A 21,682-nucleotide genomic window follows, 5' to 3' on the forward strand; every position below is an offset into this window, starting at 1 on the left:
AAATCGTGGCTAATGACTCAGTGTATGTAGCACACAAAACTAAAAATCTCTAGCTATGAACAGGTGCCACCCGGAATAAAGGAAGGGAACAGCAGGACATTACAAATGGCTGATGAACAGAACACAAGTCACAGGAAGATGGGACTGTAGGCTTCTACTTTCATACTTTGTAGTCACCATTTCCACTCACATATTTAATGTTTTTAAATCTGAATGTTTAATTTAGCCTCGTTTTAAGAATACAAGGGAAATCATAGTGCTAAATTTTAAAATTCACACTGAAATACAGTAGTAAAATGAAATTTTCAACCACCCAGTCATTTTGCTATTTTTTGGTGAGTATATAGTCTGTGCCAGTCATTGTGAAAAAGTCTTTTTATTTTAAGAAAAAAATTTAGTCAACAAAAAAAATTTAACAAGTTTCACTTAGCAAAATACACCCAAAAGGAAATCACAGTACAAAGAAAGTTTTAAGTCAAGGCCTCACCAATTCCTACAGTATTAGTAATGTGTCTCAATTTTCAAAACTAACTTTATAAAGCTTAAACTTAACCTAAAAGATTTTAAATGAAAATAAACTAGAATGAACAAACATGAGAAATGTTCCTCTTTGAATTAGGGATCTAGCACCTTGAGTTTTCCAAAAAAGCACACCTCCCCAATGTGTTCACGATGATGTGGTGTAAAAGATCCACATTTAACGTACTTAAAACTACTTTAACTCAGATAACATCACTCCAGAAAGTACACTACCAAAATGCTGAGAAAAGCTGAAAATGGTTTTAGTTTACTCAATATAACATGCTAGAAGAAAGTTTGCATGAGAAAACACTGAAGAGGTAATTTTTTAATCCAGATTTTACAAACTCATGGTGCAAAATGGGTCCCAGAGCTTCCTCTAGAGTAATAACTGCTTTTCACTGCTTGTTGGCTGCCTGTGAAAATCTGATGAAATAACTCAAAAGCTACTACAAAACTAGTCATATCCACTCATGCTGTTCTGGCCACCATAGCTAGCCGCCGCCCCATAACAGCCACTCACGGATTGGCTCTCAAGGCCACTGTAAGTGGACGGGGTTGACACCCCTATGCCTTGCATCATCTGGCTGCTATATGCCCCGTTGCTGGACCCTGTCGTGGAATTCAAGAAAAGTTCTATGTATCTGTGCTGCATGTTAGCCCTGTCTTTGGACATGGCCGCCACAGCTTCTTCGTGAGTGGCAAATTCGACATCAGCTTCACCGGTCACTCTTCCATCAGGGCCAATCTCAATATGGACTCTCACTGGGTTGAGTGGAGAGAAGAAGTTGTAAATGTCGTTCTCCGTGGCTTTGTAGGGCAGCCCTCTCATGTGGACACAGTGTCCAGTGGTGCTCTGGACAGTGAACTCGCCATCTCCATACCTTTGGTCATACATCCCAGAGAGACAGTAACTGAGGTCTCTTCCAAACAGGTCGGTGGTGAAGCCGTAGCCATCGCTGAGGCCACTGTACTCCTCATAGCCCCCATAGCCTGCAGCACTGTAGGCACCAGACCTCATCCTCTCCAGGCCTGCTTGCTTGACAATGCCGATATACCTCCTGGCTGTGCCAGGCCGGTCATAGGGCCCCGGCCGCTGCACTGACATGAACTTCAGAGGGGGATCCGAGTATGACCTAACTTCTTCCTGACTGCTCTTGAACACCTCAATATACCTGTGCCCTATTCTCTCCTTGTGCTTCCCTAGAGCCTTCTCAGCTAACTCCTGTGAGGCAAACTGCACAAAGGCTTCCCCTGTAATCTTGCCCTCGGGGTCCACAGGCAATGTGATCCCGTTTGGCACGATTTCCAACCCTGAGAAGAACTGAATGATTTCTTCCTTGGTGCATCCAAACGGGAGTCCTCGAAGTCGCACGAAACCATCATTGGCGGTGTCAGCACTGTTTGGACCACTGTGCTTCAACACCCAATCCATCTCGGTTCTGTGGGACTTGAACACCTCAATGTACCGATGTCCCATGCTTTCCCTGTCTTTTTTAAGGGCCATTTTTACATCATCTTCTGATTCAAGTTCAACAAAAGCCTCACCACTCTGCCTGCCTTCTCTAGTGTAGATAAAGTGAACGCCTGCAACCCCATCATGAATTGTGCAGTCGGAGAGGAAATTCTGCACATCCTCAACAGAGCAGGACCAGGGCAGGCCACGGAGCTTGACTACAAAGCCTTCACCTCCCTCGGGGCCCAACATCATGGACACTTGACAGAGCAGACGTCAAACAAACTTGGATGCAGCTTTTTGTGGCTGAAAAGAAAGCAAAAACTACTTTACATAAATTTTCATTTAATATGTATAACAAGAATATACAGTAAATAGTTTCCATTTTACAGATGAGGAAGGATGAGTGAAATTAAAAATGTTAAGATATATGAGCAGAGATTCAATCCTACATCTCTCCAAAAATAGTTAGTTACATTACTCACAGATAGATTGAAAATAACAAATTAACAAATTAGGGGGTCTTAAAAAAAAGAAATAAGTGAAACAATAGAGAGTAAAATTTGAAGAGCAAAATAGTGATCTGGAAGCTTCAATCAAGACAAAATCTACAAATTCTTATGATCAATTACTATGAGTTCTAGAAGGAAAGACAAGGGAATGAATTGAGGCAACATTCAGAAATACTAAGAACTTGTCAGAACTACAGGAAAACAGATGAGCTGTATTGTTGCATCGCTAAAGTAAAAGGCAAGGGAGGGTAGGTGTGACCTGGTACTTTGAACACAGAAGAATCTAAATATTGGGCAGGGCATTTTCTTGTTTTATTTAGTCCACGTTATCTGTTGTGATGAAATTTGGTGGTTCATTTAAAACAGCTCCTGTGTGATTCTTCAACTACAAGCCCTACATTTAACCAATTTGCTTGTTTGTGGCAAGACACTACAGAAGCAAAAAGACGTGACAAACACAGGCTATTTTAAATCACAATACAGAATAACATTTCCTGTGACACTGGGGTGAACCAGAATCAGTGTTCTTATCAGCAACAATGATACAAGGATACAAGACAGCAATGGCTTCCAGAGCCTAAGGAAGTATCATTATTCCTATTGTCAAACCTAAGTGTGAGGTCAAATTAAGACATATCCAAACAAGCAGATTAGTGCATCAGCAATATCAGTTAAGTGTGATGCAAATGTAAAAATCAAATTATATGCTTCTCAGTTTCATATATTAAAAAAGGATCAACTGGGAATTCTCTGGTGGTCCAGTGTTCAAGACTCGGCACTTTCACTGCCATGGCCTGGGTTCAATCCCTGGTTGGGGAACTAAGATCCCATAAGCAGCACAGTGCAGCCAAAAAAGAAAAGAAAAGAAAAGAAAAGCGGGGGAGGGGGGACGATCATAAAACACATTATGGGGACTTCCCTGGCTGTCCAGTGGTTAAGACTGCGCCTCCCAGTGCAGGGGGTGAGGGTTCGATCCCTGGTCAGGGTACAAAGATCCCACATGCCTCGAGGCCCAAAAAACATAAAACAGAAGCAATATTGTAACAAATTCAATAAAGGCTTTAAAAATGGTCCACATCAAAAAACAAAGGAAAAAATCTTAAAAAGAACACATCACGTTGATCAACGTAACACACATACTTTGCTGTGTTTCACTGAGGGACTACAAAGGGAATGAACTCCTCAGTGTACAAGAGGAGTGACAGGTGCCCTTCCTCACAGGGAAGTGCAAGTGCCATCTGACACCCAAGAGTCCAAACTGAAAGAGTAAAGGTCAAATCCATGTAAAGGGCTGTATTGTGAAAAGTAGGAATTGAGTCATCAGATAGCAATATACATATAACAGAGAAACAATAAAAATACAGATAGGACCCAAACTACATTCTTAGTGATCAATGCTCAAAACGGGCACTACTACAAGGAAATTGTTTCATGAAATTGTCATTTCACATCAAGTGTAACAGATGTAGCTGTTAAAGGTAAAAGCCACCTTTTGAAAAAATCTGGGCACGCTGGTCATTATGTAGAAAAATATAAAGCAGAATCCTACCTCAGATGAATCCCAAAACTATCCCAGATGGAATGGGGTATTTACACTATTAGAGCAAAACAGATTTCTAAAAACCCCACAATTTAAACAAATTAGAAAGCATGAATGGTTAAGAAAAAGAAAAGCAAACTGCTAATAGAGACACAGTGAAGCAAATTAGAAAAAGATTTAGAAATTTATAAACAAGGAGTTGCTTCTTCTCATAGCTAAGCTTGTTATCTGTGGCTCTGCTCTGTCAACTCCACCTGCCCCAAGAAATCCCCATCTTCACAAATGCTTCACAGAACACTATTTTCCTTGTCAATTAAGGACATTATCTCATTTCTAACCAACCCTGTAATATACCCCTTCCCTGATACCAAGTCTGTCTCCAGCTACTTGCTGATTTGCTTTCCCTTTCAGTAAAATCTCATCCTCAAAAGGCCTCTACCCACCCCCACCATAAAAAGAAGGGCATGATCTCACTCTGCCAAGGACCTCCACGGCAAGAAAGGAACATTTTTTTACCTCCATCTTTTCAGTTCCCACAGCAGGATTTAACCATTCTCTCTGGAAATCCTTTCTCCCCATGGCTCTTGGTTTTCCTGTTAATTCCTTAGGCACTCTGCCTCTCTGAGCCCTTCCTCAAGGCTCAACCGTATGCAATCACTGGCCCTTCTTTCTTTTATGCCCCCCCACCCCCGCTTTGTAGGCAGCCTCACCTGATCTTTATATATGTCCAGGGCCAATTCTGGGCTCCAGAACCCAAGTTCCCAGCTTCAGGCTCCCTGAGGCCAAGATTGGTATACACAAACTCTACTCCATAGCACCACCTATGTACCACAAATGAACACAGCCTTTTTTCTGTAACTCTTCTATAGCAGCACCCTGGTCAGCCTTACCTGTCATCCAGAAGCTCTAGAATGAAACTAAAGTAATCCTTGAACAACTCCCAAGCCCTTAAATCCAATGAGCTCATCATTTCTTTGGGGGTCATCCCATTCTCCACCCTAATCCTATTCCCAACCCATACCTAAATTCTATTCAGTAACCCTTGACTCCAACAAGCAATAAATGTTTCTCACAACTCTTCTCAGTCCCTAGCACACTGCTTGGCATTATGATTTGAACTATCAAATCATTATCATCTTTGTGCACTTCCCTCATATCCCTTTCTACTTCCTTTCTTTCTAATCCCAGCACCAATAGCCCTTTCCAGGACACATTCACATCTGATCCTTAAAACTTTTCGAACCCTTACTGCAACCTAATCTGTAGCTCTTTTAAAGTGACTTTATGTCACTCTCCTGTTCTAAGATCTCAGTGGCTTCCCACTGCCTGGAACACAAACCACGGGGCTAAGGGGGCGCTCAGGCCTTGCAGCTCTGACCTGCAACACACGCTCACATCACTTGCACTAAAAAAATATACATCCTCTTATTCCTATATTTCTCTGTGCCTGCAGTGTGCCAGGCTCTCTGCTGCCTTGGGTGTGACACGTGGTAATTATCTCTCCAAATATACTCCCCCCAACCTTCTGTCTAGCTAAATCCCACTAATCCTTAAGGTCTCAGCTCAAATATACCACCTTTCCCATAAAATCTTCCCCTTCCACAAATTAAGTCTTACAGTTCTATGATCCCACAACATTCTAGGGAAACAAATTCATGATTTGTTTAAAACCCTTCAAAAATGCAAGAGAGCCTAGCAAGGACAGACTGATCTGTTCCGTAGGTCACTGTGGTCCCACCCCCAGCACAGCAGGCCCAAGATTAGCAAGAGATTAACTGATGGCCAGGTGGGGTGAACACCACTCTAGAATATGGCAGCCTGGTTAGGTTAAAAAAGACAAGCAGGGGGAAAAAAGACAAGCAGGAAACATAAAAGAACACAGACATTTCATGTAAGGACTACTTAAAACGCCCAATATAAAACAATTATAAATATTTTTTGTTTCAGAAAATAATGTTTCAAAAATAAAGTGACTTCTCTGAAGGCAATGTGAGGAGAGCACTCTTCCAAAACACTTATCTATACTTCTAATGTACGTAATGCAATATCCTCATCTTTGCCCTCAGAATCCTCTACATTTGGATTCTTTGCAGACTTACAGTACTTAGAACATTAACTAACACTTGAGAAAGTTAAGAAAGCTGGAGTTCTGCTCAACATTAGATTTACAGCTAGTGAAAAAAAAATTTACTTCACACTCAAGAAAATGTTCTGTGTCAATAAAGTAAATCAATTATAAACTGAGAAATTACTTTTCTTAAAATAGCTCACCTTAAAGAACAGCGGGGGATGCCCACAGTCGAAGACACTCCAGGCAGGTAACGAACTGTCCTAAAAAAGAGCGATAAGGCCGTCTTGCCGCAGTGCCCCAGCACTCCCAGAGTGAGCAGAGCCAGCGGTTCCCCGGCTGGGCTGGGCTCCGGGCTCCCTTCCTCCGGAAAAGCCAAAGCCCGGGCTGTGGGAGGCTGTTTACAAAACCGCGGGGCTGCCTTCAAGAAAGTGCACGCCCGCCAGCCCCCACAGCTTTGAAACGCTTTACCTCTTTCCTAGGGTAACGCCGAGAGTACCAGCCTGGAACCCTCCCACTTGCCCTGAGAGATGTACTCAAAACGCGAGTTCTATACGTGAATACCTGAGCGCGCTAAGGCAGTTTAAATATCGAGGGCGGGAGGCACTATCGGGATGGAGCAGGGGCAATGTCAGCGCGGTTCCGGGAAGCCGCGGGCCGGGCGGGGGGCGAGGAGCTGCGGCGCCGACTCGCACGGGAGGCCAGAGGCGTGGCCCGATTTTCACAGGGATGGGCTCCAGAGAAAGGTGGTTTGCTAGAGACTGTTCCAACAGTATTTACAATTTACAAGCATCCCTGGAGGACTGGCTGGAGATACTTAAGACTTTCTTTCCCAGTTTTATGTGATAGCTTCACTTCTTGAGACCTAATGTATTTGATCTAACATTAATCTTTTAACTGAGGAAGAGTGAGGGGAGGAAATGTTGAAATATGCTTTTCAATAGGAAAAACATCAGTACCATCAACCACAGCCATAGGACAAAGCTGTCCCCAAAATACTTACGTCCAGCGAATTAGTTTGAGAATTAAAGCACATTCTTAGTTTTAGAAACGTAGAACTGAGAAAATCAAGTTAATTTCTGAGCCTGCTGTCTTAGAGGTAATATCTGCCTTGCCTTATTAACGTCCTGTAATTATTACATGAGATACTATTTTTGGGGAAAGACCTACATAAATGTAAAGTATTACAATTTAAGAAGTAACAGTTTCAAATTCTCTAGAAGAAGGTTTTCAGGAGGCTTCATCAACCGTCCCTCTTCTCTGTTCCCAGAAAAGAGTGAAATCTAAAGTGTAGAAGCCAGTCATCCTAACGGGCCGAACCCCTTCTGCCTAGGTTTATCCCTGCTCCTGGCTCATTCCAGTGTGGTCCGCACACCAACGGCTGAGGCGCCTCCTCGGGCACGCACATTCGGGGGCGGCCAGAAGCAAGGAAGCCGATTCTCACGAGACTGAACCGCGTCGCACACACAGTTGAAGCGCTGCGGGGGAACACTGGTCGCCCACCCTCCTCCCCGGCAGCACCCTGCAATCGCTGCTGGCGGCGGCGGCGGCTAACAAAATACTGCTCTCGGGTGATCCAACTGGAGACCGACTGAACTCAACGTACCGAACGGGGGGGACAACCAAGGATCTTACGCGCGCGCCACACACCCGCAACTGGACTATGACGTAAGTGCGCACACGGACCACCCGAGGATCTTGTCAAAATTCAGATCCTAAAACAATAGATCTGGGCCGAGGTCGAGACTAAGCATTTCTAACAGGCTCCCAGGACTCCTGGGACGGTCTCCAGAACATGCTCTTCCTCACTCTAATATACAGGTTAGGCAGGATTTAGTTCGGATCCAGGTGAACCAATCAAGATAAACAGGGTGCGCCTGAACGCACGGCTGATTAGGTTTCTCTAGGGATCACACAGGGCGCTTTAAACTGCACCCGCACCGTCTCTCTTCAGAGACGGGAACTCGGCGGGTTCCCAGCTTCACCCCCTTTATTTGTGTCCCAGTGAGGCCTGAAGAGCATTTCGTCCTCATTTGTAAATGAATTTTAACCTACAGCTGGCAGCACTCAGACTGTTCTGCCTGTCTTAATCACTCAGAAAGTTCTACCTCTTAAACCACAGTCCGCGTGAGACCCGGCCTCAGGATTACGCGGTTGACTCTTTGGCCCTAAGACTTACCGCTGAAAGGAGCAGGACCGATTTCTATCTTCATGAAGCAAGCGCGGTTCACAGCCAAAAGACCCCCAATTCCACCCGACGCTTAAAAACGCAGAGGATTCCGGGGAAAGACCAGGTGCATCTCCTTTTGTTATTAACCTGAAACTGAAACTCAACTGGCTGTGGAGAAACGCTTCAAACGAGGCTTGAAAGTGCGCTCTCAAAACCGCGGGCCGGCAGGGGCGCGTCTGAGCGATTTCGGCGGGAAGCGCGGTATGGGTCCCGGACACCAGGTTCTGGCGGAGGCACCGGGACAAGGTGAAGGAGTTCGCTCGGCCTTCACCGGGCGATCCGACAGTCTCGGGTCGGCCAAGCCCTACAGGAACGCGCGACAACAGGACGCCCCATCCCCGGCCCTGGGCGGGGTCAGGGGGAGCTTCCGGGGCGGGGCGAGCTACGGGTGGGGGGAGGGGGAGAGGCTTCCCGGGCTGCGCGAGTTGGGGGGAGGGGAAGGAGGTCACGAGGCTAAGGCTCCCCGAGCCCGGAGGTGGAGGGGAGCTCCCGGGGCAGGGGGACTCACTGGAGCAGGAAGAGGTTTCAGACCGGAGAGGGAGGCGGGAAGTGTTGGCGGCGAGGTGGGGAAGAGTTCTCCGGCCGGGCTTCCTGGAACCGCGGGGGGGGGGGAAGGGAAGGCGGAGCTCCCGAGTCAGAGGGGCTTCTAGGGGCGGCGAGGAAGAGTTCGCGGGACCCGAGGTCGGCGGACGCCTCCACGGGCTGGGGGCGGAGCTCCCGGGTCGGGTCGGGGGGACTTCCTGAAGCCGTGGGGTTGGGGGGGGAGGGGAATTCCCGGGGCAGCGAGGGGGAAGAGTTCCGGGGGGTAGAGGGGGCGGCTGTGCGGAAAGAGGTGGGGAAGAGTTCCCGAGACCCGCGGGGGGTTGGGGGGAGTGTGGGTGGGGGTCGTCCGCTCGCGGCGGCTCACCACGACGGGTCCGGGGCCTGGAGTCCGGAAGGCCGGCGCGCGGGGCTGCGTCCCGGAGGCAGAGGCCGCGTGACTGGGAGGGCGGCGAGCCGGACGTGGGTCACGGGGTGTAAAGGAGGAAGTGCCACCGACGGGCCCGCCAAGATGTCACCAATGGAAACGCGTCCTGCAGGTGCGGCCCGCGCGGTCGGCCAAGGCAGGAAGTGGGAGGAGGAGGGAAGGAAAGCAACGAGGAAGACCGTTCTGAGTGAGCTCTCAGGAGATGTGCCAGGGTGGAGAAAAGTCCAGAGTACGGGCGGAGGGGAGGGGTGACCGGCACCAAGCATGTGGAAGGAGAAACCATACAACTTAAATTTAAATTTTTTAAAAAAATCATCTCTAAAGGCAGGAAAGGATTCAGAATGGAAACTAATAAAAGGTAGAACGTCTTTGTGTATACAGTACCATGTTTTGTAGATTTGAGCCTAGTCATGTAAATATTTTTGCACAATTTTAAAAAGATTAATTTTAAAACACGCAATTTTAAACTTCATAACCTAACAAGCAGTTACATTTTATTAACTTTTAACTCAATTCAAATGAACTGGAAAACAATTATAAGGCAATTGCAGTAATCTTAACAGTGACTGAGTTTACATTAAGAAATGATAAAATTTTAGTTGTAGCTATGCTGCTGTGATTTTTTTAAAAAGTCATTAGATATACATCTGATGCCTAGAGTCTGTTTCTAAATAATCTGCAGCGAGTCGGAGTATGGATGAAACAACATGGGCCATGATTTAGTAATTATTGAAGCTGGGGGATGGGTACATGGAGTTTCATACTTTTGTCTCTACTTTTGTGTATGTTTAATACTTTTAGTAATAAAATTATCTAACAGGAAAAAGTCTTAATCTATTTACTAGAAACAACGAACAAACTACAGAATTTACAGAGAAAAGGAATGGTTTCTAGGTGAGAATATGATAATGCAGCCTACAAAGCCAGACTGTGGGTACTCAACAAGGACAATAGCCAGCCATTCAACAAAATATCTCCAAGGGAGCACTTACTGAATAAAAGAAATTTAACAGAATTATCAAGGATTCACAATGCATGGGACATATTTGGATCCTGATTCAAACCGGTTGGTCAACATTTATGAGACAATTTAGGAGATACCTGAACACTGATTTTACTTATGTCAGATATGATAGAATTGCAGTTATGTTTAAAAATAAAGGAATTAATTTTTAGAGATATTTTAAATACTTGTTTGTAGGTGAAATGGTGTGATGGCTGGGATCTGCTTCAAAATTATCTAATTCAAAATCCAGCCATCCCACAGAAAGTGAGAAAGACACTAAAAACTCATACATTCAAAAGAAATAAAACAATATTCTGAAGAAAAATTAAGCCACAAAATTGGCTTGTTTTTGGAAAGAGTATCTCTATGGAAATGAGTATCTTGACTGCTTCACGAGCACTTATTTCACTTCTTAAAATCCTCTTCAAAATACATTCTTGGTAATTTAAACGACTGGCATCCATTTTCTCACTTATTTTATTTGCATGTATTTGTTAAGTAGCGTTACATGTTCTTCCTTGGCTTAACTGGTTGGTGACACTGGCTAACTGGCTAGTCGAGTGTTAATAATTGATCAGTCATGATAGGGTTCCTGCCGGGTGAAGGAACAACATGTACAGAAGACACAGGGGAAAGTGTAATGCTGAGACAGAAAGCACCTCAAAACACCTGCAGCCGGCGGGGAGATCCACGAAAGGGGGAAGCAGAGTAAGATCCTCCAAAGCCCTGAAGGCCTGATTCGGTATTTTGGACTTTATTTACTCTAAGGGAAGATACTTAACTATTTCAAAATGGAATGTAGTATAGAGTTTTGTTTTTCAACAGTCTAGCTGCTCTCTGGAAAATGAATGATGGGAACAGATGCATGGAGACGGGATGGGAAGAAGTGAGACAAGTTTAGGAAGAACTGATGGTACGTACCCTGCAACAAAAACATTGTGGTGGAAACTGAAGCATGTGAAAGGATTTGAGTGATGTGCCGTAGATAAAATTTACCCAATTTCAAGTCATTCATTAACCCAGAAATATTGTGCACTTACAAGATGCAGGTACTGTGCTAAGTCCACAGAACAGTGGACTAAGAAATCAATAAAGAAACAAACAAATGTATGACAAATTCTGAAAACTCAAATTAAGAAAACAGGGATTAACTCACATTGGGGTTCTGAGGAAGTGACATTTAAACAGATCAGAAGCATGAACAGGGGTGGAAATGTTAAACTTTCTCCCCCTGGTAAAAAGCTAAGGTTTAAAAAGTAGAAATTAGAAGACCATATTATTCTATTTTTCCTTTGTATATTACCTACTTATTTCCCCCAGATACTTGTTCAAATTATTTACGTTTTTAAAATGCAGCCGCTTGTCAGGATATGTTTTGGTGTTGGCTGCTTTGTAAAAATATTTTTATTTTGTGGTGAATCCTTTTAATCTTTATATTCAGTTCTTACTAAATTCAAAAAAGAGAATTTTAGATATCGTTTCTGCTACTGTCTTTTTTCCACTTGAGGAGCACACATGGGGTCTGGGGAAGAAGCAATTCCCAGTCATGGGACAGTATATGAGCAGAGCCCAGATTCCTACTTGTTATGGATGTTTTCCTGTTCTATTGGAAACTACATTAGAAACCTCAAGACTTTTCCAACCCGGCAATTTTATAAAGTCCCAATTCAGTGGTTCTTAAACATTTTTTTGCTGTCAGGGACTCCACCTGAGAATATGATGTAGGTCTGGATCAACTTTTTTTAAAAGTATACCCACACACACACACACACACAACTGTACCTAAATTTTCAAGCAGCTCATGTCTCTCAAGCGTGAGAACTCTGACCTAATTTGTACAACATACCAAGTTCAACACATAAAACTACCTAAAGGCTATTAAAGAAAAGAGAAGCTTTAAGATACAAAGTACTATATATAAAATAAACAAACAAGGTCCTACTGTATAGCACAGGGAACTATATTCAATATCCTGTAATAAACCATAAATGGAAAGGAATATGAAAAAAATATATATATATGCATAAATGAATCACTTTGCTGTACACCAGAAACTAACACAACATTGTAAATCAACTTCAATTAAAAAAAAAGAGAAGCTATAGGTGGGGTGATTAAAGTAAATGACATTTTAAATGTTCGTTGCTATTACTACATTTTTATCCATCAAAGAAAATATAATTTGTAAGCAACAGGAAAGCTGTTTTCCATTATCTTTTAGCTATTAGGCTCTTTAGCTTACTGTAGCTAAGTCTGGGGTAATATTACACTATTTTCCTCAGTGTTCATTTCTCAAAACGTGTGTTAACTAAAAAGCAAAAATAGTGTAATGTTAGGTAAATTATGTCTATAATGCTTGTACTGAAATTAACACAAGGGACAAATTATTAGCCGCCATAGAACAAGAAATCATTGCTCTGTATTATTGATTGCATTAGTGACTCAAGAATCAAGATCTAAAGTTACAACAGAAAAAAAAGTATCAGGTGGGGTGTTCATAAAAAGCAGGTTGGAGGTTCCAGGGATTTCCCTGGTGGTTCAGTGCGTAGGACTCTGCACATCCAAGTGCAGGGGGCCGGGGTTCGATCCCTGATCGGAGAACTAGATCCCACATGCATGCCGCAACTAAGTCTGCATGCCGCAACTAAAAATCCTGCGTGCTGCAACTAAGGCCCGGTGCAGCCAAAATAAATGAATAATTAATTTTTAAGAAGAAAGAAAGAAAAAGAACCCTCCAGTGTTAAAGATAAAAATCTGTTCTCCCCAACTGAGGGAAATATTTTGTCATCTGTGTTAATGAATGCCCACAGCCCCTTCAGGAGGCCTAGAGCTTCCTCCTGGGTCTTACTGGAGAGCTGACATCTTGTCAGGTCCCCTGCAGCTGCCATAGGAGTGGAGGCAGCTGTAGCTCCTTGTGCTCCATGTTTGCTGCTCAGGGGACCGTAGCACACTGCCCCGGGGAGGTGGGGGGGGGGAGCGGGGCGGGTAGAGAACAGAGCCAAGAGGAGGAAAGGAACATGACAATGTACTTGAGAGGGGTTCCAGCACCAGAATACCACAAATCGGACAACGGCTTAGAACAGCAGACAGTTTTCTGGGAACAAGAAGTACTGTACAAAACTGTAAATATTTTAACGGAAAAAATAACAAGCACTCTCAGATACTTGATTACAGAATAAAAAACTTTCCAGTGCTAAAAATTGAGTTTTGAATTTATAAAGTTAGTAATGAATTGAAAGAAAAGGTAGAATGAATTGAAAGAAAGGGTAGTGGCTTGGAAAACCAAGTGGAAGAAATAGCTCAAAACAAAGAAAAAAACCCAGAAACAATGAGGGGAAAAAGATGAAATTCAGAGGAGTAAGAGATAACATGAGACAGGAGAAACAACATGTGAATGATAGGAATTCCAGAAGGAGAAAAAGACAAAATGGAGGCGAGAACAGATAAAGAATGGAAGGAAACTTTCCTGGCTTAAGATAAACTCAGTGGTGTAGTTCCCAACAGATACTTTAAAAACACACAACCCAGGCATATGATGGTAAAAAAAAATTTAAAGTACAGAGAAAAACTGCTTTGGAAAAAGAACAAGTTAGGTACAAAGGATAAAAATGTGGTACCAATAGCCACACACTGCTACTGAGCACTTAAAATGTGCCAAGTACAAACTGAGATGTGCCCTAAGTGATAAAATTTAGTACATATAAAGTGAATTGCAGGGGATTCCCTGGCAGTCCAGTGGTTAGGGCTCTGCGCTCTCACTGCCAAGGGCATGGGTTCGATCCCTGGTGGGGGAACTAACATCCCACAAGCCTCTTGGAGCAGCCAAAAAAATATTAATAATAATAATTAAATTTAATTTAAATTTAAAAAATTAAAATGAATTGCGAACAAGAACCTAAAACCTCAACTTCAAAATATTGATTACATATTGAAGTGATACTTTGGATGTGTTGAACCAATCAAAATATATATTAAAATATACTTTATTAAAATATTTTCCAACGCATTCTATATACAAGGCCAGTATTAATTACCCCCTGTTATGGGCTGAACATTATGTCCCCAAAATTCACATGTTAAAGTCCTAACCCCCAGTACCTCAGAACGTGACCAGGTTTGGATATAGTCTTTACAGAGGTAATTAAGTTAAAAATGACATAATTAAGATGGGCTGTATTCCAACATGAAGAAGGGGAAATTTGGACACAGATAAGCAGAGGGAAGACAGCTATCTATAAACCAGAGAGAGAGGTCTGGAACGATATATCCTCTTCCTCAAGCTTCTTAGAGGGAACCAAACCTGCTGACACCTTGATGTAGGACTTCTGGCCTCCAGAACTATGAGACAATAAATGGTTTAAGTAACCAAGTCTGTAGGACTTTGTTATGGTATCCCCAGCAAACTAATACACTTGTAGATATCAAAACCAGACAGACATTGCAAGATAACCCCTTATGAGTACAGACACAAAATCCCAACAAAATACTAACAAACTGAATCCAGCAACCTGTAAAAAGGATTATACACCGTGAACAAGTGGGATTTATCCTAGGAATGCTTAAGAATGCTTAAGGGTGTTTCAACGTAAGAAAAGGTACTGGGGCCATCTGCAGCCACATGGATAGACCTAGAGATTATCTCACTAAGTGAAGTAAGCCAGACAAGAAAGACAAATGATATCCCTTATATGTGGAATCTAAAAACAAAACAAAAACAAATAACTTATTTACAAAGCAGAAAGAGACTCACAGACATAGAAAACAAACTTATGGTTACCAAAGGGGGGGGGTGTAAATTAGCAAGTTGGAATTAACATATACACACTCCTATATATAAAATAACCAACAGGGACCTACTGTATAGCACAGGGAACTATACTCAATATTTTGTAATATCCTCTAAGGGAAAAGAATCTGAGAAAGAATACACATACGTATAACCGAGTCACTGTGCTGTACACCTGAAACTAATATATATTGTAAATCAACTATACTTCAATTTAATTAATTAAAGAAAATATACTGAAATTAGATAGTGGGGATGGTTTTTACAACTTTTTTACAAAAAAAAAAAAAAAAGCACCTCTGAACTGTACCCTTTAAAAAGGTGAACTGTATGGTATGTGAATTACATCAATTATTTAAAAATTTAAATCATAATTCTATTGGACATAATTCTATTGGACATCATAATTCTATTGGACAGCACTATTTTTTTTTAAACTGGGTGATCAAATGTTTATTTTAATTCTTACAAAATACTATAGAAATGAACCCAAACTAAACAGGTATGTACATGTACATATGTACAAAATTTTAAACTTCTGAAAAAGAATCTATAAAAGTAGATGGTTAAAATGGAAAACAAACAAACTTAAAAAAGATTTAAAACCAGTACTATGAAGCTGATTTCCTCAAAGCAAAGTAATTATAATTTTAAATTGCGGGCTGTGGCCGGTCTTCTAGGCTTATTGTGGACAGCACTATTCTAACCAAATATTCATGTAAAGCAGAAGAGACCTCAATTAGGGGAAGATGAAGAATGGAGATGTCAATGATGGACCATCTTTGCATGTAGATAAACTTAAAAGGAGAGAGTGTGGTAGGAATTTGTAAAATATTTATACTATATGAGGATTTTTGTAAAAGGCATACTGTAAGGGAAACATAATAGTTTAGAATTTTCTTCATTCTTGTCATTTTTTCCCCTTAAATGATTATCGCTTTTTGTGTCCTGTTTAAGAGACCTTTTTCCTAGCCCAAGGCCATGTGGATATTTTTTTTTTAACTTAAAGCTCTGTTGTTTCCATCGATGTTTTTTTAACATTTTGATCTACAATAAACTAGGAATTGATTTTCCAAGAGTTTTAGAATTAGTTTATCAAGTTTCACAGGCTAATTCATTCATGAACTCACATGAAAAATTCCTAAATAAACATTAGCCAACCAAATCCAGCAATACACAAAGCTATTTAATACAACATGACCAAGTTGGATTTATTCCAGGAATGCAACTTTAATTCATCATTTCAAAGTCAATCACTGATACTGTCACATTAACATATTGATGAAGGTAAAATATGGGTTAACTAAGAATTTTTCATGTTTCTAAGAAATACCCTAAATAACAGAAGAAAAATAGACGTGGATGAATTGTCTTTACACTGGCAGTAGGGAAAACTTTCCTGACCATGACTCAAACCCCATAATATAGAAAAATACACACACATAAACAAAACAACCTAAACTTCTTATGCACGGCTAAAAATACCATAAGCTAAGCAAAATACCAATGATAAAATGGGAAAGACATTTGCAATTTATTTCCCAAAAGTGTTAATACCCTTAAGGTACAGAGAGAGCTTCTAAAGAGAGAAACAAAAAGTCCAACAATCCAAAAAAGAAAATGGGCTAGAGGTATGGACACTTGACAGAAAAAGAAATGCCTTTAAACACGAAAAGATGCTCAACATCACCATGTAAGATAAATTAGAATTTTAAATGAAACAACATTTAAAATACCTATCACACTGGCAAAAATACAAAAGTTTGACAACAAACCTGCTTGGAGAGGCTGTAGATCAGCAGACACTCTCAGATACTGTTTGTGGAAATATTAAATGGTTCAACCCCTATGACCAAGAAAGTGAAAAGACGCCTGCAGAGGCTATCCATTGCAGCACAACCCAATTGCCCATCAGTAGAGATCCAGTTGAATAAACTTTGACGGATCCACCTAATGAAGTATTACGCCTTAAACCAAGGAAGCCAAAGACCACTGAAATTGTGTCAAGAAAGGAACCAATCTGAAAGGCTCCCATTGGCCAAAAATTGAATAATTGGAGCATCAAAGAGAATAAAAGCTACAGTGGATTAAAGCACATCCTATATATTAAAATCCATGACTTCATAATGATACCAGAAAAATTAGTGTCTAAGGATTCAATTCATTATGCTGGATATGTATACTAAATATAAAAAAGGAATCAAAAACTTAACCTGCCTTTTATAAGGTACATCTTAGAGTAATCAAATGATTAACAAAGAAAATTTCCTCTCTACAGAAGTACACCTGCTAATAACTGAGAAGGAATATTGAATTAAAATATCACTGATCTGGAAACAATCAACAAAATAATGCATTCAGAGAACGAACATCAACAGCTGCTAACATCACAAAGAAGGAACACCAACCAATACGTGCCTCTGGCAGGAGTACACAGCACCTCCCATGCAGTATTTCAAAATAAAATCTCAACAGAATCAGGATAGCCTGTAGAGGATAACTACGATTTTACAGGAAATGCAGAGGACAGAGATTCAAACACCACCATGGGAATGCAGTCAGAAAAACCCAGAGTGTGGGGAAGGAAACCTACGTGACACACAACCTGATTTGTTCAAAGAAAAAACTTTTAAGAATAGAGAACCTTTAGATCGTCACTGTCTAATAAGGTACCCTCTTGTCATACTTGACATGTGGCTGGTACAAATTGAGATGTGCTATAAAATAAGCATACACTGGATTTTGAAAGCTTAGTTCAAAAAAAAAGCATGAAAAATGTAATATAAAAATTTACTGGGGAAAAAAAAATTTATTGGGGGACTGCCCTGGTGGCGGGCACAGTGGTTAAGAATCTGCCTGCCAATGCAGGGGACACGGGTTCGAGCCCTGGTCCGGGAAGATCCCACACATGCCACAGAGCAACTAAGCCTGTGCGCCCAACTACTGAGCCCGCGCTCCTCAACAAGAGAAGCCACCAGGATGAGAAGCCTGGGCACCACAACGAAGAGTAGCCCCCACTCACCGCAACTAGAGAAAGCCTGCACACAACGAAGACCCAACGTAGCCAAAAATTTTAAAAAATAATAAATTAATTACAAAAATTTATTACATGATGAAGTGATTATTTTGGGTCTATTTTAGATATATAACATGTTAAACTAAATTACTAAAGTGAACTATGTTTCTTTTTATCAGAAAATGTAAAATTATGTGGCTTGCATTATATTTGTTGGACAGTGCTGCTCTGTCTTAAAACATAACTTAAGAGATATATATCTACTAAACATATAATGACCTTGTTCGGATCCCAAATCAAACCAACCAGCTATATAAAAATATTTATTACACAATCGGGTACATTTGAACACTGGGTATTTGATGATATCAAGGAATTATTATTTCTTTAGTTGTGATAATGGTATTGTGATTATATTTTAAAAGTCCTTAGAAATACAAACAAATAGTTAAAATAAGCCAGGCTGGTCTTAGATGAACCTGGTTCTCCCTTTGCCCAGTCTTTTGTCTTCCACAAGAATCTTTGCTCAGGGCAACTAATTAGGGGCAGCGGCCCTGGCAGAGAGGACTGTCCCTGTCAGATAGATCTGAGTTCCAGTCCCAACTGTGTTCCTAGGACACATCTGCATGATGGGAATACAGTAATACCTCCTTGTACACTGGTCTCGAGCACGTGATTAGAAAATGTGGTCAAGCACCTAGCTCTGTATGTGGATCCAGTACGGGTCAATTAATGTGTTTCTACAAAGAGCCTGAGAGCCAGAGCTCAGACTGGAGAGGGCAGGTTGGTGGGAAAGTCACCTCTGTGGAAGGAGGCCCCCTCCCACTTCTGTACCCCCTTCAGGCACCTACTCCAAGGGCACGCACCACGTGCCTCCACTCTCCCTCAGTTTGGGCCATATTCAAGAACTAACTCTCCTCCTAATCAATCCTTTCCCTTAAATCAATTCACATTTTTATTCGAGTTATTTTATGTTTAAAGGAGCTTTGTAGCAATACTCAAGTGAAAACCAGCCACCTGCCAGTTAAAACAAAAACAAAAAGCAAATACTACAAAAAAGAATGTTACTAAAAGACAAAACTAAAAATAAAAAGGAGACCATAATATGGAAATCATAAACCTAATTAATTTACAGAAATGCATATAGGAAGATGAGATCCCCAAGGGAAAGGCTGGACCTGCTTAACACCAGTTATAAAGCAGTCTCTCTCAATATTCATTAAGAGCAGAAATTAAAAAAAAAAAAAGCAGAAATTTACTCACTTGAAAATGATGAAATCTTGTCTAAAAATTAGCACTGAAAACATTACTTTTCACTGATAGACCCTGACATTTTTGTCTAACCGGAGAACTCGAGGTATTTTCATTCTTACTAGAAATTCAGAAACAAATAGTTAACTTTTAAAAACGTGACTAAAAGTAAGAGTGAGAATTATATTAAGATCGATAGTTTCGATGATGTCCTTCACTAAAAAATTATTTGCAGCCTTCCACTCTCCGGGTTCCACGAGGGTCAGACCAGCCGAGGACCGCCCCTAACGTCTGCCGCCCGGGGCCCTCCCCCACCTCCACCGCCGCCCGACCCAGGCGGTTCCGGGAAGCGGCCGCTCGTGGGCCCCCCCGGAACCTCGAGAACACTTGTGAAGCATGCTGGCTCGTCAAGGCCTCGGGGAAAAAAACTGCCGGAAGGGCGTCCCGCGGAACGCGCGGGGCTCGCCTGTGGCTGGGGAAGGGGTCGGGGGGGGGGCTCGCCTGGGGTTGTCTGGCGGGAACCTGTGGGGGTCCTCCGAGAGACCCTTTAAGGTACAGATTAACGGAGAGGGGCTGCAACCCCAAGCGATTCCGTAAAAGACCGGGGCCCAGGGCCGGTCGGGTCCCCGAGACTCGCGCAGCCTCCCCTAGGCCGCCCGGCACCGCCTTCCGTGAGCCACGCGGGGACAGGGCGGCGGAGGCGCGGCGCGAGCGCCGGCAGCGTCCAGAAGTTTCTTGGGCGCAGTCAAGAATCAGCAAAAGTACATTCAAAGATAAAAGAAGCACAGGACAAGGAAAAAGAAACGGCCGAATTAAGTTCGCTTAGCAGAAGTGTGGTCATCAGGCAAAGACAACGAGAACCAAAGAGTTTCAGCCAAAATACAGACACGATACCTCTGAGAGCAGGAGACAAATGCAGACAAGGGCTCAGGGCACACACGCCGCACGGAGAGAAAGAAAAGGCCGCAAAGCTCCGAAGTGGAGGCTCGGCGAGCGGGAACGTGGGAGGGGGGAGGAGTCAGGTACCCAACCAGTCTTGTGCAACTCGCGGACGCGTTCAGCCACGTGCAAGTACCGCTTTCATTTTAAAATGAACCCCCTCGCACGGTCGCCTGGTTTTCTCACCCTACTCCTGGCAGGGGCGCTCGGCTCTGCTCCCTCAGGAGTCCGCACGAGGCTCTTCTTCCCTTCGTCGCTTCGGACTCTGCCTCCCCGACCCCAAATCTCAGCCCCGCGGTCCAGTCCCCGAACGTAAGGCCCTTGACCTCAGACCCACCTCCCCTAAGCCCAAAGCTTAGCCCCGCGGTCCCCACCCTCAGTGGGCCGGGTCCCCGCGTTCAGTACTCAGTCGGTCCCCGGGTGTATGGCCCCTGACCTCAGATCCCACCTCCTCCGACCCCAAATCTCAGCCCCGCAGTCCCCAACCCCCAGTAGGCCCAGTCCCTAATCGGTCCCGGGTGTGCGGGCCTTCACCTCCGATCCCGCCTCCCCTGACACCCAAATCTCAAGCCCTCGGTCCTCCATGGTAGGGGTCCCATTCCCCGGCCGCTCCCCGGTATGCGGGCCTCGGACACGCCGCCCGTCCCACCCCTCACCTCGGGCTCCAAGTCTCCACGCCCCCGCTTTTCTTCACATCCGGCACCTCGTCGTCCCTCTGAGCACCTATAGGAGGGTGGAACGCGGGGGACTTGGCAGTTGTAGCTGAGGCAGTTGAAGCTTGTTTACCATCACTATGGAAACCCCTGGCAGCGCGCCCCGGGAGAGGGCCCCCCGGAGAGGCTGGGTCCGGCGCGCGGCGGGACCGAGGCCACAACTCCCGCCCGTCGTGCGCACGCGGCGCTTCCGGAAGACCTTCGGCTCTCGGAGTGCCCTGCCCTCCCTCGGCCCTGCGCCCAAGCACCCGGGAATAGCAGCCCCAGGAACCCGCGCCCTCGGCCCGCTCCCGGCTGCCAGCGTAACCGCGGGCCGGTTTCCCTGCAGAACCCTACCTTTTTCTTCAGGAAGACGCGGCGTAGTCCCACTTCCAAGACGGAGCCGGAAAGACGCAAAGACCACGGCGGGGCGGGGGCTCTGAGGCGGTCGTCCGTGGGCGGGGCCGAGAGGGCGCATTGTGACGCTCCCGGAGCGGAGCCAGGGATTGGCCGGCCAGGAGTAGGGCGGGGCCAAGGCCTGAGGACCGGAAGCGCTGCGGGAAGGGGAGGGGTGGGACGTGGGCGAGTGCTGGTCGGGGGAGGGGAGGAATTGTGGGGCACGGTTGAACCTGTAAGGATACTGACTGGGAGAGTCCCCCAAACAGTGAGCCCAAAGGACGCCCGGATTGAAGACCAGGGT

At 43.7% G+C, this 21,682-nt stretch overlaps 1 protein-coding gene and 1 long non-coding RNA gene across 10 annotated transcripts; one reads left to right on the forward strand and one right to left on the reverse strand.

The window, feature by feature from the left end:
- Positions 1–357: 357 nt before the first annotated feature.
- HNRNPF (heterogeneous nuclear ribonucleoprotein F) lies at positions 358–21,415 on the reverse strand. Of its 9 annotated transcripts, none has more exons than XM_060127158.1 (4): positions 21,340–21,385; positions 20,947–21,013; positions 6,299–6,358; positions 358–2,281 (listed from the first exon to the last, which is right to left on the reverse strand). In XM_060127158.1, exon 4 carries the CDS (start codon positions 2,228–2,230, stop codon positions 977–979), a length of 1,254 nt encoding a protein of 417 aa, XP_059983141.1. In that variant the 5' UTR covers positions 2,231–2,281; positions 6,299–6,358; positions 20,947–21,013; positions 21,340–21,385; the 3' UTR covers positions 358–976. The 9 variants fall into 9 exon arrangements, with proteins under 9 accessions (XP_059983141.1, XP_059983135.1, XP_059983138.1 ...); XM_060127152.1 differs by lacking the exons at positions 20,947–21,013; positions 21,340–21,385 and adding exons at positions 8,275–8,418; positions 9,233–9,372; XM_060127155.1 differs by lacking the exons at positions 20,947–21,013; positions 21,340–21,385 and adding exons at positions 8,275–8,412; positions 9,233–9,335.
- On the forward strand, positions 11,138–18,189 carry LOC132507608 (uncharacterized). Its single transcript, XR_009536230.1, has 2 exons — positions 11,138–11,211; positions 17,363–18,189. It is a non-coding gene; the product is annotated as an uncharacterized LOC132507608 (long non-coding RNA).
- Positions 21,416–21,682: the final 267 nt, after the last annotated feature.

Source organism: Lagenorhynchus albirostris, chromosome 16 (genome assembly GCF_949774975.1).
Source record: "Lagenorhynchus albirostris chromosome 16, mLagAlb1.1, whole genome shotgun sequence".
Lineage (NCBI taxonomy): Eukaryota > Metazoa > Chordata > Mammalia > Artiodactyla > Delphinidae > Lagenorhynchus > Lagenorhynchus albirostris.

Excerpts from the sequence above, each read along its gene's own strand:
- HNRNPF (XM_060127159.1), bottom strand. The coding sequence starts at position 2,230 with ATGATGTTGGGCCCCGAGGGAGGTGAAGGCTTTGTAGTCAAGCTCCGT.